This window comes from Phaethon lepturus, unplaced genomic scaffold (genome assembly GCF_000687285.1).
Source record: "Phaethon lepturus isolate BGI_N335 unplaced genomic scaffold, ASM68728v1 scaffold22685, whole genome shotgun sequence".
Lineage (NCBI taxonomy): Eukaryota > Metazoa > Chordata > Aves > Phaethontiformes > Phaethontidae > Phaethon > Phaethon lepturus.
Window position 1 is genome coordinate 2,386 of NW_010541503.1, and position 19,273 is coordinate 21,658.

General features: G+C 41.0%; 1 protein-coding gene across 1 annotated transcript; it reads left to right on the forward strand.

Moving 5' to 3' along the window:
• Positions 1-5,862: 5,862 nt before the first annotated feature.
• Positions 5,863-8,173, forward strand: DYRK2 (dual-specificity tyrosine-(Y)-phosphorylation regulated kinase 2). The gene is given in 2 exon segments (XM_010287760.1): positions 5,863-5,990; positions 5,992-8,173. Coding segments are annotated over 2 exon segments (1,644 nt in total). The 3' UTR covers positions 7,508-8,173.
• The last annotated feature ends 11,100 nt before the right edge of the window (positions 8,174-19,273 follow it).

The window sequence follows — 19,273 nt, forward strand, 5'->3', positions numbered from 1 at the left end:
CCTTTGTTGCTAAGCAGGCTGTTGTGTATTGTAGCAGGGAAAGATTTTGTTTATTTAAAAAAAAAAAAAATTGTGGCTTCATCCTAGGCTTATTTGTGTCTGCTTCCATCCCTGACTATCTTTTTGGCTCATGGTGGAAAACATGAATTCCAACCCCTTGTCCTCTTCATTTTCCTCTCCAAAGTCATTGCTTTCTCTTTTGAAGCCTTAAGTTCTTGCTTTGTTGATTGGAACCTTTTTCTATTCACTCTCTCCTGTTTCATTATGGTGTTCTTACATCCACTTGACATGCTGCAGTAGAGATTATCTTGCTTGCCTGCTGCTTTGCTTGTGTAAATCCCCACCCATCTGTGAGTTCCTCTCCCAGACTTTGTCTCTGTCTTCTGCGTACCTCCAACTCTGTTCTTTCTTATTTGGCACATATCCCTGCATTCAGCACTCTTCCTGTTTCTCTTGCAGTAAAGCACTCTTAATCTTTTTCTCCTCCTGCCTAGGAGGAGAAACTGTAACAACAACCCATTTACAGTGCATGATTCAGTGCCCTCCCTCTTCAAGCCCCTTCTAAGATTTCCCGACAGCAAGCCTGTTCTCTTTTGCCACCAGGGGTGAATGTCTATCCATATACTTTTGCATCAGTCATTCAATCTTAATCTTAAAAATATTAAACTTAAAAATTTTTAAAAATTAATTTACTTTATAATAGAACAGAGATTTCTGGACTTTGTTAATGTGAAGATCTAGCAGGTCACATTTTTATTTGCAACATGGGTTGCAAATTTTTACTGTGGGCAGCTGCTTTAAAGCAGGTAGAACCAAACAAAATGCCTTCCTGTTGGGGTGTTTTTATGTAATATATTGCCACAGAAATGCTGTCACATTTGAGTGGAAATAACTATACAGTCATGACCTGGACTTTGCTATATCTAGATTTCTTTAGATGCTCCTACTTCTTCTATGTAAAACTTGTATCTAGAGGGAATATGAAACGATCTTAACTTTTAATGGGGAGGCTCTGAAATTTGAGCTCCAACAGTTGGTGACTGTGCTATGGGCACTGCAGTATATCTGGGCACATCTCTCCTATGTGTCCACTTCAGTTTACCTGAAGGGTTCAGTTTAGTGTGCATTGACTGTCCTTTTTGGTTTCAACGTAATACATGCAGGGTATCCCAGAAGTATTCAGACTCACTGCACCTGTGTAGTCCTGACAGGAGAAAAAAAATTTATGAATCAGTATCACTCTTAAGGCATAGTTCTGTCTGTGAAAATATTTGCTATATAAAGTCAAAGTTAACTTTTCAAAAAATAAGCTTGTATGCACCAGATATGACAGTAGCAAAAAATCCAAATGGCATTTTTTTTCTACAGCTCTTGCTGAGCCACAAGCTCTTTAGGACAAGGGCTTAGTCTTTTTAAGTGTATAAAACCCATACTCACAGTAAAACCATTATGATAATCCTGCATTATTGTTATCGTGTTAATTAGCAGTTATTTTTAGATTTGAACTGAGGAGTGCTGTTGAATTCATTTATCAAGGAAAAAAAGGCCTTTTGTACATCTGCTCAGGCTACAGTCAACAAGATAGGCAGTGAAGCATGCTACACCTGATACGGTGTGTCTCTAGCATGTTAGACACAGTAGGGGTGAAACTGGCTTTCCCAGAAATGCTGTAAAGAAAGGGGTATATAGTGTAACATTTATTCTTTAATTAAGTTACTACTTTGGAACACTATTTCTCTCTGGTCCTCATCTATGCAAAGTAATAGCAGATAGAGACATCTTATCCCTGTGCAGTATTTCAGCAGGCCATCACGATAGCTTTATTAATAAGATTCATTTGATAAACCTTTTCAGATTCTGAATGACAGCAAAATCATTTTTTTTCCTGGTGTTTTGCTCAGAATAAAATTATAGTATATAGCTGAAGCATGTATCTGTCTTGGATAGTTTTATAGGGTGCTAATATCACACCAAGTGACTTTTACAAAGATGGAACATGATACAACTACACAATGTCTTGATGCTTTTGGAAGATAAAGTTGAGAAGAGGTATATGCTCCTCTGGTGTTCAGTCCTATAGTCATAGTCTTGTAGAAGGTCTTGAAACAGCCCGTTGTGTTGGCTGAGTGTTACTGCAAAGCATTTGTCAATGGGTTTGCCGCCTTGTTAGCAGGATGGACTCAGTTTTATGCTGCTTCCATGTTGTTACAGGTCTGTACTGTAAGCATAGTAAGTTGCTGTTCTACTTCTGTGCCTAACTCCATTTGTGAAGACAAGACAAAAAAACAACCCCCAAAAACTCCCACTCCCCCAAAAAAGTTGTGGTTTTTTTCTTTGTTTTGCCTGGTGTGTCTGCTTCAAAAGTTAGGTGAATGTTTTTGACATAGCCGTCAACTTCCAAACTGGGAGCAAACCAAAGTCAAAGCAAAAACGTAGGGGTGATTTTGAAGGTATGAAAAACTAATGACAGAGGAAGAAAACACATTGTAACATTTGCTGTTTTGTAATTGATGTTGCCAGAAGATTCAGAAAGATTATTTCTTTGAGTTCAAGCTTACCTGTTGTTTCAATATGTTTTATGGAGAAATGTGTACATCAATAATTTGTGAAGATGTGCGCTATAAAGATATGTAAATCTTAGAGGTGTAGATGTGTCTGAGCAAAGGCAATAAAATACGTAATAAGTAAGCTGCATAAGAACATGCAGGTTGTCAACTGTGTAGGTTGTTGGTTCTGGAATTTACAGGCCCATCTGCAGCAGCAAAAGGGAGACACGTTGTAAACCTCTCAGGCTTACGTTTTCGGATGAAAGACTGATGGAGCTTCTGTGTACGGTGAACAGTTTGGTACAGGACTAAGAAAGCTGTAGTCCGTTGTAGCTTCCCAAGCCCATTAGTTGTGGTTCAGGGAACTTACAGCGTCACTGGTGAAGCCTGTGGAGCTTGTAAGCAGTGCAAGCCTGAACTTGACAGCAGCCTCAGACACCCAGTAGCCAGAAGTAGATAGGCAGAGCAAAGGGCTGGTGAGGATACAACACTGATCCAGGTTGGAAACAGAAGAGGTGGTGATTCTTGTGCAAGCAATACCCTGAGATGAGGAAAGTCCATTTTTCATATTAACTTCATGTTTGTGATGTGTCTGATAGCTCTGAAACTCCTGTTGGGGTTTTTGAAAGAAGAGTGAGCTCTCTTCACCCCCACAGCTTTTGGAATAGAGCCTGTGCTAATTTGGTGTTTTTTCATCCACAAAGAAAACCAGTGCTACTGTCTGCATTTGCATTCCCAAGCAGCAGCTAACTGAAACTGGCAAAACCGGTCACTTTGGATTTGGGGTGAAGCTGGGATAAATGCTGATTTCATTCTGCTGCTTGGAAAAAAAAGCCAACCTGTGAGCAGCAAGAGAAACCATGAAGCTGCCTGAAGGTACAGGAAGCAGAGCTACATGGTTTACACTTTAGAATGTGTTTGCAAACATGCTTTTAGGAAAAAGAGCTCTAGTCCCTGCTGAGAGTGGATAAATATTTGGGTTTTTTCCAAGCCCTGGTACAAAGCAAATAACTGAAGTTTGAAGAATTCCCCAGTACATCTATTGAAACAAGCAGTGCTTAAGAACGGCAGAAAATAGTTAACTCTGAAAACAGGTGACTCAAGGGACAAAAAAAATTAATGCAAGATGTGAACTGTGGCAATGAGTTCTTGGGTTAACAAATTCTTAAAGATGATTTTCTCTGCTATGCTCTTTCTTCCTCATTGTCTGTATGTTAGTATTGTCTACTCCCGGTGTGTCCAGATATGTTCTGCTTTGTTGTTCAATCAGTGCCACAGAAGAAACATTTGTACCTGGAATTTCCTAGCCTGAGTGCTTGTAATCAGATCATAGTTGCTCTGCTGCCTCACTGTGCATTTCTGACTTAAACGCAGTTCTGCATGTGCTGAACCTCTGACACATCTTACTAACTAGGTACAGCTCTTCTGAGATGCATCATGTAGCAGTTCTCGGGGCTGTTTTTTTGGTTTTTTTTTTTTTCAGTAACTGCTGTTTATATAGAGGAACAGGGCAACCTTCAGGAAACTGCTACTGCATACTGCAGCACACTTCAAACTTGACCTGAAGGAATTCCCTGTAGGCATGATAGGCTCATTAAGTCCCCTTGGTGATTTAATTCCTGGTGCTTTTGAGACATCAAACTAGGAAGGGAATTAATGTCGATATACAGGATATATTCACTGTCCTTAAATGTGACAAACGTCTTTGCTCTGAATGGCAATAGTGTGGTAGCGCTGTCTATGAGATTGATTAAATTTGATAGCGTGAGTCCAAATTGCTTTGCAAATAAATATACAGTCAAACTGCAATGATGAAATAAAATGGACCAGTTATTCCATGTGAGTCAGAATGGAATCAGAATAGCAGTGAACTCAGAAGAAGAAATCCCTGAGAGCTCTTGTTCTTATGTTGTGTGAGTTTCAGAGCTGCAAATTTCAAAATATTATCCAAAGGTGATGCTGGTGTCCAGCTGGCTACTCCTTGGGAACAAGTTACTGAATTTACAAGAACATGTTTCTGCCATATCAGACCGATACCTCACAGAAGCACAAAGTATGCTAGAAGTCTGTGTTGCATGTCCTGGTTTTCTCATTAGGAAGCACTTTTGCAGTTGCAGCACAGGTTTCATTGCCTTATATCACAGCACACAACTGCCATGTTCTGTTTTCGTTTCAGCAACCTTAAGTGAACAGAGAATGTGTTATCCTTATCTGCCTAGAAAAAATAAGTTTCAGATTAAAACTGCTCTCAACCCTGGCTGATTATGTATTTGACGGTATTGGTAAACTTTTGGTTAGTAGTTTGGCATAAATATTAAGACTGGTGAATCAGCTGGAGAGACAGCAGGGGAATTCTTCCTACGTTTGTATAAGACCAGGCAGAAGACAAACTAATTATCCTCGACTTTAGAGCAAATTAGGAATTCTAAGGACAGCTATCTTAGTGGCAAGTATATGCTTGTAAATTTCTTGTTTCTCCTTAAAAATAAATTTTTTTTTCACACCCCAGTACTTGCAGTGTTTCTTTGCTAGAAAATGCTGAATGCTGCTGTTTATTCCCTTGTGAAAACTGTCAAGAACAAATGTAATTTCTAAAATAAACTAATCCTTTTTTCCATTCCTCTAAAATGAAGTTACTTGTGTGTTCTTCAAGGCAAAGATTTTCTTTCTGCTCAAGTCTGCATCAGGCCCCATCTTGGTTAAAAGTTACTGTAAGACTGGTTTGGGAAAGTGCTAAAGGATGTGCTTATGCTTCATTGATCTGAATGCTGAATAGTGACTGTCTCAATTGCAAGCAGTAAATGGCAGTGCTTGAACTTCAGAAATGTGCAAGTTCTTTTCTTCTTTGTGCATGTCACAGCACATTCCTTTTGCTTAAAATTGTGTCTGGAGGTTTTGATATACAGCAAATTTAGGAACAAGTTAAAATCTTGATTTCTGAGAACAAGTGGCTAGGAGAGCCTTAGCCATGTAAGTTCTAGTAGGCATTATATATTGATCTCCAGCACTGCTGCTATGTTCTCTAAAGACTAATGTCCCTCCAGCATACTTCTTGATGTTACAGGACTGTTGCCTTGAAGATTCCGTGGAGGAATTGTTAGCTTATCATGGATAGCACATCTGCGATTGCCTTGTTGCAAACATTTTAGAGAGTCGTGAAAGTGACATATGAGAAACAGAGAGCTGGAAAATTTAATAGCATCTAGCAGTGTCACAGTATATGTGCTGTAGTTTTTAGATTATCTGTAGACAGCTGACTTGTGAGAAAATACTTAGTTTTGAGGTGATTTAGGCAGGATGGCAAGTTGCCGAATGAATGGTGAAGCATAGAGTTCATGCCTTTCTTGTTAACTGGGTATGTATTTATTTTCAATTATAGGTTGGCAGTAAGCACACAATGAATGAGCACCTCCATGTTGGTAGCCATGGACAAATCCAGGTTCAGGAGTAACAAGAGGACGGTTCTGACGACACAGCCAAATGGACTTACAACGCTAGGCAAATCTGGATTGCCAGTGGTTCAGGACAGACAGTCAGAGAGTGCTCACAGACGACAAGGGAGCTCCAGCTCTTTAAAATCTACAGATGGAACAGGGAAGGTGAAAGCCTCTGTTATGACACCAGAGCAGGCAATGAAGCAATACATGCAAAAATTAACAGCCTTTGAGCATCATGAGATTTTTAGCTACCCTGAAATACACTTTTTGGGTCCAAATGCAAAGAAGCGGCAAGGTGTGGTTGGTGGTTCAAACAATTGCGGGTATGATGATGACCAAGGGTCTTATATACAAGTACCCCATGATCATATTGCGTACAGGTATGAAGTCCTGAAAGTTATAGGGAAAGGAAGCTTTGGGCAGGTGGTGAAGGCCTATGATCACAAGACGCATCAGCATGTGGCACTAAAAATGGTGAGAAATGAAAAACGTTTCCACCGCCAAGCTGCGGAAGAAATTAAGATCCTGGAGCACCTCCGGAAACAAGATAAGGATAACAACATGAACGTTATTCACATGTTGGAAAACTTCACATTCCGCAGCCATATCTGCATGACATTTGAATTGCTGAGCATGAACCTGTATGAGTTAATAAAGAAAAACAAGTTTCAGGGCTTTAGCCTGCCTTTGGTCCGCAAGTTTGCCCACTCAATTTTACAGTGCTTGGATGCTTTGCACAAAAACAGAATCATTCACTGTGACCTTAAACCTGAGAACATTCTGTTGAAACAACAGGGTAGAAGTGGTATCAAAGTGATTGATTTTGGCTCAAGTTGCTACGAGCATCAGCGTGTCTACACTTACATTCAGTCTCGTTTTTACCGTGCACCTGAAGTCATCCTTGGTGCTCGTTATGGGATGCCCATAGATATGTGGAGCTTGGGCTGTATTCTAGCAGAGCTTCTCACTGGTTATCCACTTTTACCTGGAGAAGACGAAGGAGACCAGCTGGCTTGTATGATTGAGCTATTGGGCATGCCTTCTCCAAAACTCTTAGATTCCTCCAAGCGAGCCAAAAACTTTGTGAGCTCCAAGGGTTATCCCCGCTATTGCAGCATCACAACCTTGTCTGATGGCTCTGTAATACTTAATGGTGGACGCTCTCGGAGGGGAAAACTACGTGGCCCACCAGAGAGCAGAGAATGGGGTAATGCATTAAAGGGATGTGATGATCCCCTGTTCCTCGACTTCTTAAAACAGTGTTTAGAATGGGATCCTGCTATCCGTATGACACCCAGCCAGGCTTTGCGGCATCCCTGGCTAAGGAGACGGTTGCCAAAGCCTCCAACTGGGGAAAAGGCCTCGGTGAAGAGAATTACAGAGAGCACTGGTGCTATAACGTCGCTTTCCAAGTTACCTCCGACTTCAAGCTCAGCTTCAAAACTGAGGACTAATTTGGCACAGATGACAGATGCCAATGGGAATATTCAGCAAAGAACAGTGTTGCCAAAACTCGTTAGCTGAGTTTGAAAAACCCAATGCTGTTAGTATGAGAGATACAATGTGGCTGAGCCTTATTTGTATGAAAAAGTAGCCCAGATATACATTTTTATTTGCTCAATAACTTTATTCATTTGTATCTTCCAGCACTCATTTTAAACGTAAGAATTGTTGATTTTGTTTTTATAAAAACACGGGGACAATGCTTTAAGTTTTTATACTTATTTTTTAAAATATTTGTCTTCTACAGTACAATTAGCCTTACTGTAACTAGTGTGACACAGTAATAAACATCAGTGGCAGGCCACTGGTTACAACATGACTGTCATGCATTGCAGCGTGGTGTCAAAGGTATTAACCTTACTTTTCCATGGTTCATATTAGATTTCACCTGGGGTAAATTGGTAAGACTATACCTTTCCTGTTTTATGGGTCTGGGTCTTGATTCTGCAAACACTCACACCTATGCCTGACTGGACTCCAGGGAGAATACTCAAAGAAAGGCAGTTAAGCACCTGTAAACTTCTAATATGAAGTGGAGCCATAGCGTGTTAATGTTGTCATTTTCTGTGTGGTAGCCCAGAGAAATTAGTGGTATTACTAATGATACAGTCACCTCCTATGGAATGCTTTCTCTATTCAAAAGTAATGTTTTTGATTAAAATGAGCATTTAAATAGAATGCAAAAAATAAGAACTTCTGGGGCTAAAATGACTCTCTTACATGCTGTGTGGTAGAGTGAGAGGAATAGACAGTCTCAGAAAGAATGAAGTTGGAAGTCTGTCCCTCTAAATCTGAAAGCGACTGATGGGTTGTTAAAGCAAAATGATCTGGGCTTCATTTCAGGTATATAACACTGAGCATTCACACTGAGTTTCTCTCCCTCTCTTCCCCCTCCTCTCCTGTTTCTCTCCTAATGTGCAGCTTGATCTCCCTGAATCACGTAGGCAGAAGTGCTTGTTTTGTCAGTTTTGTGCTGTAACTTCCAGACTGTTATGCTACATGGATTTCACAGATTGCTTTTATTTCTTCTGACAATGTTTGTCTGAGCAACTGTGACCTCTCTGGTACATTTACACTTCAGATCAAATCTGCATGTAGGGAAAACACTATGTTACTACATTGCTTTCCGTAGGACAGTACTTCATCTTAGACAGCATAACTGTAGATGGAAAGATCCTTGGTGGAAAGCTTTGTAGTTGGCAGACGCCGTCCTAGATACTTTCTAGTAAGGGAGAATTATCAAAGGAAAGTTAAATGATGGGAATTTCATTTAATCTTTGGCATTTTTAGCTGAAGATTACTTTGAAGGAACAGTTAGAGATATGTGTAGATTTGTTCACATCTGTGTGTGCGCTAATGCTTGTTTTTTCTTTTTTACTTTGAATTACATTCATGGAAGAAAGATGGTCTTTACTGAGGAATAGTATCTAGACCTATGAGAGAAAAATTCACCCCTTGTAGCATGTTTTCAACAGGAACAGTTTGAAATCTAAGATCAGTATCTCATCACGTACAATGGCTGTGGTCTACACTGGATATATAAAACATATGCAAAGGGAATTTTAAACAAAGTAGAACGTAATCTAGAACGGTTTATGGATGTTTGAACGACATACTAGAACGGATTGCATTAAACCTCAATAACTGTACTATAAGCAACATTTATATGCACAGATTTTACTGAGTTACTTGTACAAATTACGAAAAATACTTAAAGCATGGTCCCCTGAGAGGCCAAGAAAGTTTCCGGTTAAGTTCTCCTTCATATTCATTACAGCTTAATTTTTTTTTTTGGTTGGTCATTTGGTTTATTTTTAATTTAATGTAAGACCGGGGGAGGGATATAAATACAAAACGACAGAATTCTCAGGAAACATATCGCTTAACTTCTTGCCAAAAAGTCAACACCTAAAGAAGCTCCAAAAATAATTTATGAGTAGAGGATGGTATTTGTTGATTGATGTCTGTAAAAATCAGAGCATCAATCAACCATTTTTCTTACTTTTTTAAGAAAGGATCATTTCCTGCCTCTAGTCAATTTAAATTATTTAGTGTTAAATGTTCGCGACTTTATACAATGTGTGTAAGTGCAATATGTAAACATGTATGAAATCATGTGAAAATGAAATATAGTAATACAGCTAAGAAAAATGGCTTTTGGAATATGAATATCCAGTAAGTTATGATCAGTAAATTCTAAGTCTGGAAAAGAGATATATTAATTTTCATATAAAATTAGCTGACTCTCATGACTGTGGGAATACAGTACGGTGTATTTTTCTACAGTAACTGGGAATCTTTACTTCCTCCACTACCTACTTGGTGTTACCACTCCTTTCTACCTTAACTCTGCCTGCAAAAGTTAAGAAATAGGGATGCTTATGTTAGGGGCGGAAGAAGAATCACCTCCCTTAATCTCTTTTAAAGGGAACATTGATGCGTGTTCCTGCCTTTCATGGCAATTTAAGGTGAAAACATTTACAATGTTCATGGGTCATTAATGGGCTAAAACCACTAAATTTTCTTTTTCATGTAACCAGTTCTTAATGCCAATAGTGCATTTATGATCCACCTTCTTCATAAATGCTACCGGAAACTTTAAGGCCAAAATACAGTGTGCAGAGCTATTTTTTTAACCCAGATACAAGTGGAACTTCCTCTATACTAAAGGAGCAGCTACATCAAGGTTTTTAAGTGATGTAGCTGCTTTTTATTGTAGCTTATTTATACCTGTAAAAAAAAAAGGGGAGGGGGAGGACGTTGCCTCTTGCTTTGATGTGATTTTATTCTAAGGGCTCTGATAATTAGGCTGATAGAAGTTGGCTTGGAAACAGTGCTTAGCCTCACATGTTACCATTGTCTGGGGATGTCTGAGCTATTTTCAGATTTAGTAAATAGCACAGTGTTGTCTTGTCTTTGGTTGCAGTCTCACTTGGCTCAGTTTCTTGCACCACTGGAGTGTTCATTACCACTTAAGTGTATTGGAACAACATCGTGATGCAAGATGTGTAGATTAACAATAGAGGATGAATTGTGCCCTTGGTGTTAACAATGTGCCTTTTGTTACAAATGCCGTGTTGTAGGGCGTGCATCTTGGCCTCTTTAACCCTGTGAATACTGGATAGTAGGGATGAAATAATATTTTTAAATGCTATACCTGTCTTAAAACATCCTGTAGATGATCGAGGCCTTAATAGAAACAATAAGGCAATCGCACTGCTAGGGTGGAGAGGACACTGTTCGTGTGGTACGTCTTGTTAAGGGGTTAAAGATGGCCCTTCCTCATTGGTTGTACTTTTAACATCAAATTGATTTTTTTTTTTTAATAAATTTTTGTTATGGTGACACTAGACAGAAATCAACTGTATTTGTAAAAATTTACCTCAAACTCTTTAGTTTTATAGTGTGATTTAATCCCAGGGCATTTGGTATGAACCAAAGTGCATTCCTTTTATATGTGCCTGGCTCTTGTAAAGGTGGCCAGGGATTTTTACAATTTGGGTGCAAGGCACTTAAGCCACTTTTAACTTGGTGGGTGGTATGGAGTTAGAAATGACTTCATGGGAATGTTGAAAACACTTTAGACATAAGTAGCATTGGGCAATATTAGAATCTTTAGGAAAGGGTGTGCATTATTTAATGCTCTCCATTTTTTCAGTATTTTTTTTCCATCAATAATATTTGTGATAAGTACAAAAAGAACTCTTTTTCCAGTTAGCAAAGATTACAATATTGCCCAGTTTAATGCTATGGTAGCATTTAAATAAAATAACATTTGTGAATTATTGTTTCTAGGGGCTTGTACATCTCTGCTACAAATTGTAATTGCTCAGTCCAACTGCTACAATTACATCTAAGCAGTAGCTTGGGTTTTTGTTGGGCAACGACTTAGACACGTGACTGTAATATGCTGCAACTGTGTGTACTGAAAACATGTGAAAAACGATTGAATGTGGACTGTGTATATATGTATGTATAATTATCTGTGAGATGCTGCTGTTGCCACTTGACATTAAAGATGTTGTAGTGGGTTTTAATCCTAGTGGCCAGTTTTATGATACTGTATGTATTGTACAGCTGATGAGGGGAGTTAAGACTGTTCCAGTGAATATTTGTTACATTTTATTGTTGTGGCCAGAGATCATTTCAGAATAAAATTTTATGTCCTACTTTACTTCTCACCACTGTAGTTTGGGTTTTTTTTTGGGTCGTAAAGAGAGCCCTTGGAGTGCTGGCATTTCTTAAACATGGAAAGGCCTGCTCCTCACCAGCTGAAGTCAATGCCAGCAGTGCCTCTGTCCCCCAGCATGCTTACTGGTATCTGTGTATAGTCATGACCCATTGCTGGAGGAGGACTTTGCTGCTGCTTTATGTATCTTGACAGTCTTGAGTAGTGCCCAAAAGGCTGCTTTTGCCCTGAGGTTTCTCAAGTTCTTCTCAGGACTTAGGAAGTAATATATTTTGTATTTTTATTTGCCCCATACTTGAGAAAACCATCCTTGCCAGGAATTTTGCCTGCATGGGTGTTTTAATTTTTTTTTAGCTGCTTTTTAAAGATTTAAAAAATAACAATAGATCTGATTTTACAGGAGGTACTTGATTGGGAAAGATGCAGTGTATATTCTTTTTCTCAAAACTGCTTTAAAAAAGCCCAGATTTCTGCACTGGTTTTTCAGTTGAACTGACTTTTCAGAACTTGTCAAGGCTTCATAAAGTCCCGGGATAATGAGAACATACTACACAAAGCTGGTAGGCTAGACTGAGCTAAATTCTGCTCACATACAAATCCAGAGTAATTTCACTGTTTAGCGCAGAACTATCATCTTGTGAGTAATTGGCCACATTCTCTTTCTGGTAATGTCAATGTACACCCAGAGCAGTTTCACTGAAAAGCTTTCTGCTTCAGGTGAGCACAGGCTGAAATCAAGGGACTTTAACTGAAATTTACTGTCTCCTACTGAGCATTGTTGAGAGATTCCAGAGCACAAAAAGCATCAAGATTAAATATAAAAACAGCTTACAGCCCCAAAGAGCAGCAAGCCAAAAATCACAGCTTTGTGGAGTAAAACCTATTTTTTAATTACTGTGCTCTGCTGAGGACTCTGGTGAGCCTTTTAATTTTTTAGTTATTTTAGCCTTTTTTTGGTGGATTTCTTTTCCTTCTAATGTGTCTCGCACCCTCTCCTCCAGCCATCTATCCCTCTTACCAGCTCTTGTACGCTTTGGCCACATCTATTTTTTTCATTTGAAGAAGGGTAGGGGCCATCTCGCCTATTTCAGTTGTCTGGAAGTTGGGTTTTGGCCTGTGCTGTTTGCTGAGACTCCCAGTAGCTGGTGGGGAAAACTGTGTTGCCCGCCGTCAGCGCTGCTCCCTCCCTGGTCTCTGCCAGAGAGCTCGGATCCCTGGCTAAAATGGGGCCCTGGGAATCCCACCCTCAATGATGGTCTGTAGCTGCTGTTACCTCCATAGTACTTCCTTTTGCGAAGAAGTTGTGGCTTCCTTTGGATGTCAGCTGTTGTGTCTCTTAGGGTTTTTTTACAGCAAAACAAGTAAAGAATGTGAGAAGTGTATAATTATGTTCAGGTACCATGTTCTTCACTTCTAGGTTATGCTGCTTTTCTTAAAAATCCCATTTTGTCCCTTTTTTTTAAGATCTTCTTATTGCAAGATCCAGCATGAATTTTACTCTTTATCAGAACATGAGAAATTAAAAAGCAGGTAAATACTAAGGGAAGTATTAGTATAGGGCTGTCTGTGGTCAGGAGCTGGTATTTAGAAGGGAAAAAAGATACTTGTAAGATGAATAGGGCCAAATTTGAGGTAAGCATGATCTTTCCTGGTTCAGTGAAGGTTCAGTAATTACAGCAAGATCGGGTTGAGATTGGGAAAGTTTTAAATGCATCTCAGCGTCTGAAAACCATTGATAACATTATATCAGTGGAAAACTATCTTTGAGAGCTTGTCATTTTAAACTCTATGCTAGTATTTAAAGGATAACATTGAAGGATCTTTTCTGTCGCTAGAACTCTAAAAATATTACTATACATTTCTTTTAAAAATGTGATTTATAATGTTGTTATACTGCTAGCAGAGTCTTGTGTTTTATATTTTAATGTTCCTGAGAGGAAGAACATTTCTTGTCTTTGTCTTGAGTATGTGATACTAGACATCTCCCAGCCGCCAGATATGCTATAGCGGAGTAAATGTGGCAGTGATAGAACTGGTTTCTGTTCCTTCACAGAAATCCTCTGCAACTCTTGGAACTGGGATTTCTCTGTGTCGCCTTCCCTATTTGGTTTTGTCTGTTGTTTGTTTGCTTGTTCATTTGTTTGTTTTTAAGAGTGCTTTCCAGCCTCTGGCTGTTGTGAGTCTTGGATCTCTGCCAACTATTGAGCTCTTTGGGGTAGGGAGTGCTGCAAAAATGATGTTTCTTTAGCTTTGTCCCAACAATAAACAGAAAGCCTAGCTTAGTACCAAAATCCAAAGACAGGGAATGCACATTCACCTCCAGCTGCTGGGTTCCAGTCTCCACACCAGCTGTTAACCTTGTTCTTTAACTTCTGCATGAAGTTCATCAGAAATGCCAGGTGCTGCAGAATGAAATGGCTTGTGTCCATCCCTTTGAGGGGGAAAAAGAGACTACAAAAGCAAGGTCATGACATCTTTTTGGAGAAAGCTTGGGATGTAGCTGGAGTTAGGGAGAGGTTCTGCTGAGAAGTTCTTGGGCTGAGCGCTCTACATAACACCCTGGGAGGTGGCAAACCTAGTGTTCCTGCTAAGAGTGGGAACTGTTTTCCCTTTTTTGTAGACTGTTTTAATTTCTTTGCTTTGGTTTGGTTATCTGCTAGCTGGACATGACTATGCATACCTTACGTACCTAAAGGTGCTGTCTGGAGTAGCTGCAAACAGTGAAGTATTACTTTATAACTAACATTGGTGCTGGGAAAACCAGAGGTTCTCATTCAGAGACTGTCTGACCTGACAGTGCCCTGTGCATAGCACCTGCAGAGTCCGTACAAGACTGTCTGAATGCAAAGTGTTGCAAAACAGAGGTGCGGTGAAGTATTAAACCTTGATTAAACATAATGCGCGAGATGCATCCACCAACCAGAAAAGCAACTGACAATTGTATTATAAAGACTTTCAGCCAAACTCAGTTTTCAAGTATAGTATTGATTTATTTAATTAGACCTCTTTAGTTTAATAAAAATTATCTGAATAAAGAGATAATGTTAAGATTTTGACTTCAGCTTCAGCGTGGCAGTAAAAATTCCACTGTGATTTTTTTTTTCCCCTAAGTGTGTGGGGTGCTTGCAGACACTACAAATATACTTCACTCAAGCCCTGTAGTTATAGAGATCTACTCTAATATCCTCTTCCGACAGATGAGCTGGACCTAAACTTAAAGAATGTGTGCATGTGTGCGTCCAAGATATATATATATGTATGTGTGTGTATATATATAGGCACAAACATATGATTCTCTGAAAAACAATACTAAAAACTCTGCAGGCATTCTTTGTAGTGCTTTACAAAGAAGAGAGGTGCGGCTTCATTTCCCCTGTGCCCTGTTGCAGGTTCGGTACAAGCCCAACACCTTTGAGTTATGCACAGATCAAAGCCAACTCTCACAGCTGGAGTCCCTGTGTCACCGGCGGGACATGAAAAGCGAACCTCAGCACCTCAGGGTGCTCAGCGAGCAGGAGGTGATTGTCACCCCAAGGAGAGGTGGTCCTTGTCACTTTTATCTGGAGTGGACGTTCGCCAATGGAAGAGTTATTTTGTAGCTTGGCAACTGAAACTTCTCCTTTGGCATTAAAGCCTGAGGCCATGCACTTATACAGTGTTGATAAACTTCATCAAAGAAAGAAATCCCAAGGCCGGGGCAGAGCTTGTAAAGCCCACAGCTAGAATAAAGCCTGATTTCTAGAGATCCCAGTACTTGTCGCGTCCAACTGTGACACTTCCAAAATGACCTCTAAGATTTGAAAGACCTTTCCAAAGGTCTGTGCAGAGACAGCTTTGCCCAGGACAGCCCTGGGCTGGTGGCCCTCCCTGCCCTGCGCACAGATGGCAGTGCCTCTGGCTCCCCTGCGGGGCTGGCGCTCCTCACCAGCTTCCAGCACTTCCCGCTTCTTCCAGGTACAAAGAACACTTCGTGGACAAAAAAAAAAAAGCCACGTTGCTAAGGAGAAGCTAAACATTTGTGTATCAAGGGCACTGCACACTAGCAACGGGACGCTGCGCGGCTATTTGCCTGGCTGTGAGCTGCTTTGCCCCGCTGGACCTGCTCCTCCACAGACACCTCCCAGGCCTGCCAGCACCCACCTATCCGCCATGCTGGGGTGGACCATCAGGCCTCATTTCTCCCGAGCCAGCCTGTCGCTGCCCACAGCTCTGCCTGCAAATCGCTTGCCAAAGGCAGCAAACTGCTAGTACAGTGCTTCGAAGATGAAGTTGCTGCCACAGGGTACCTGGCGAGGTGTCCCAGCCCACCGGTGGGAGCTGGCCTGAGGGCGGGCTGGGCCCAGGAGCTATGCATGTCTGCAAGGATGGCGCTGGCCCTGCTCCCCATGGGGTGCTCCTGTCCCTAACGGTGAGTGTGGGGTGGGGACGCTTCCCCCGTCCTTCCCCATGCAGCAGAGCTGCAGGGTGATGCTCAGGTGACGCGCTGTCACGCCGCAGGGAGAGGAAGGTGCTCCCTACCCCAATGCTGGCAGCACCAGGCAAAGCAGCTTCGCGCCTGTCAGGGTGGGATGTGAGGGGGCTGTAACACACTGTTCTGCTGGCACGGGGAGAATGTTTCCAATCATAAGCCTTTGCAGATGACTTGTCTTAATTAGCTTTGACAAGTACCTAAGTTGCTGTAAGTTACACCACAAATGGGATCCTGAAGCTTTCGGTTTTTGTCACTTTTAAATAAAGCTTTTTCCCTCCTCCTGGTACAGCATTGCTATTTTTCTTCGCATGTAAGGCTCTTGAGAAGAAATGAGATCTTTGTGTAGCTGAGGAGCTATGTTTTGATTGACTAAATGATTTATAATTAGGAGGTAGCTCCTGCCAGTGCTCCTTGTACGTTGATTGAGAATTGCCTGTAGCAAATCGATGCGGGCAGAGCTGCCAGAACGGCACAATGATGTCTTCTCACAGCAGATACCTTTCAACCTCACATTTCCTCCTTCTTCTGGTACTGACTCGGAGAAATTATCTTTATGGCCAGTGTCTCTACGGGAGTTACAGGGTTGCACTCCACGGGCCTTCAGTGAGATACTCACCTGTGCAGTTATTTATGATCTATTGTGTATGATGCTGGTAGGCTTTTCAGAGCCTGTGAATGAAACGTGCTTGAAATTAAGCTGAAAGCAAGTGTGCCTCTGCCTTTGATGGATGTAAAGCAGAAACTTTTCCCCACCTGGCAGAAGTCACTTGGCCTGCTTGCTGAAATGGTGGCTCTGGTGTGGGCTCACCTGGGCAAGAATAGCAACAGGAGAGAGGTGGCTGCTATGGGGACTTGAGGAGATACAAATGGGGTTTTTCTCCTCTGATGAAACTGTGGCATAACAGGCACTGGGATGTTCTGACCAGGAAGGAGCTGGGCATATAATCCATCCTCGGCTATAGCAGAGGATCAAGCTAAGACTCTTTGTTCCCACTTTCTTGGTTTTCCCTTGGTTGAGATGGGTCTGGCAGTGCTGGGCAGACAAATGTCCCTTTTGGTCAAAGCTGAGGCAACCCTTGTGAGCTGGCCTCTCTGTAGATGGGCAGGTCAGAGAGACAGGGACCAAGGTGGTTGCAAAGGAAGGGCAAGAAGTGATAAACAAGGGATCACTTTTTTCCTCTCACTGGTTTCATCCAACTCTCTATTGCGTTGGACTTGGGTATCAGTAAAACTACCTGTCGTCATGGATCTCAGCTTTCAGAGTTTACATCTCTCTATTTCTTTTCTACCTTCTAACCATGACAGCCAGATCATTTCTAGGAGCATAGAGCCTAAGGGACACCCACTATTACAACAGCTACCATGTCATAAAATCCCTTACATAAATGTATTATTTTTCTGCTATAAATGTAGTTAGCTTACTAGCACCTATTGCTGCTGTTGGAAGACTGTTAGAAACCACTGTTTCTCTGATGGCTAGAAATGTGCTTTTAGCTTAAAATAGTTGATGACTTTTTTCATGTTATTTGTTCTTGTGCCAGCATTGTCTTATAGCTTGAATGATCCTTCAGCCCTGCTGGTATTTGGGCATGTATTTATAAAGCGTAATTGTATCCCCTTCAGCCTTTCTTTCGCTACGCTAACCCTATTAAGCTATATTTGTCTCATCAGTAAAACTGACTCCCCATTCCCATCCTACTAGGTCTCTGCACCTGTTCTAGCTTGAGTTCAGCTTTATTAGAGCTGTGGGCGGCATTCTGGTTGCGGTCCCATCGGGAATATGTACAGTGAGAAAAATATCTCTCCTTGCCCACTGCGGTACTTCACCCAGTACATCCCGGGATTCTTCTCCTCTGCGTCATGCTGGCAGCTCACGGCTGTTCCTCAGTCCTTTGGCTGCTCCCCTCCATCTCCTCCCTTCTGATGAGATGCAATTTACAGCAAAATTTCTCTTGGCTGGCATCTAACTGCTTGACTTCGTTCTATTAGACTTCCATTGCCTTATTTTGAGAAATGAAACCCTATGATTCTCGTAAGTATATGTAATTTGAGAAGCTGGAGCTTTTAGAAAAACTTGCAGAAATGATGTGACTGTAAGAAAAAATAATCATATTCAGCATTCATTTTTCAAAGGTATGTTTCAGGATGTGATGCAGTTGGCTCTAATCAACATTGACAGATCAAGGTGTTGCCGTTACACCAAAAAAAATAGTAAAGATGTTTTGACTATTAGGCTGCCAGCTTTCATGACTTCAACTGGTGTTTTTCCTCAAATCCCCGCTCCTAGAATTGTTATTATACAGTTACATCTTCTGACTTTTCACTGAAATAAAAGTTTCTAGTTTGAGAGCTATATCTGGAAAAAAGTATGTTGTAAACCCCAAATCCAGAGAACAACTGCTATGAACTTGAAAGGAACAGATTAGGAAAAAACCCCCATTTTAATTCTAGACTAATGAATTTTTAGGGCATGTATCAATGTTTCTAAGATTTTCTGAGTGTTCAGAGTCCTTGGTGTTATAAAATCCATGTGAAATGGTGTGATTTGAAGCAAAAGTCCTGTTTTTCTACACACTTAATTAAGAGTTACTTCATGGAGAGACATGGCACTGTTGTGCCATACCTGGCCATCTTGCATTGAAATGTCTTACACTGAGCGCTCAGGTACACTGTTCTTACTCTCTTAAAAAGGCATGAAGAAGGAAGATATAAATAGTAAAGCAGCTGTGGAAAGCGAGGGATACTTGAAATTCCTGGTGTGAATTTGGTGCCTATGAGGAACTAATAATGTGGCTGAACTTCATGGAAGCATGCTCTTATAGTGGGTCATGAGAAAGCGAGATACGGGCTGGCCCTTGACTCCCTCAGTTCCTACTTCTATGTCACTCAGAAGGGTTGCAGCTGGTGAGAGGGGTTGGATGTGCCAACTTGCAGGCTTCAGTAGGATTCACTAGTTTAGAGTTTCAGTCAAGGTTTGAAGGCATGTCTTCAAAGGTGGTATATTTAGATTGTATTCGCCCCCAGTGCTAGCTCTTCTTCTGTACGATGTGCATCCCAAATGTAGGGATTTTTCTAAAAAAGTCAAAGTCCACATTGATGACCAGGGAGGAGGCCTCAGTGTAAGTCT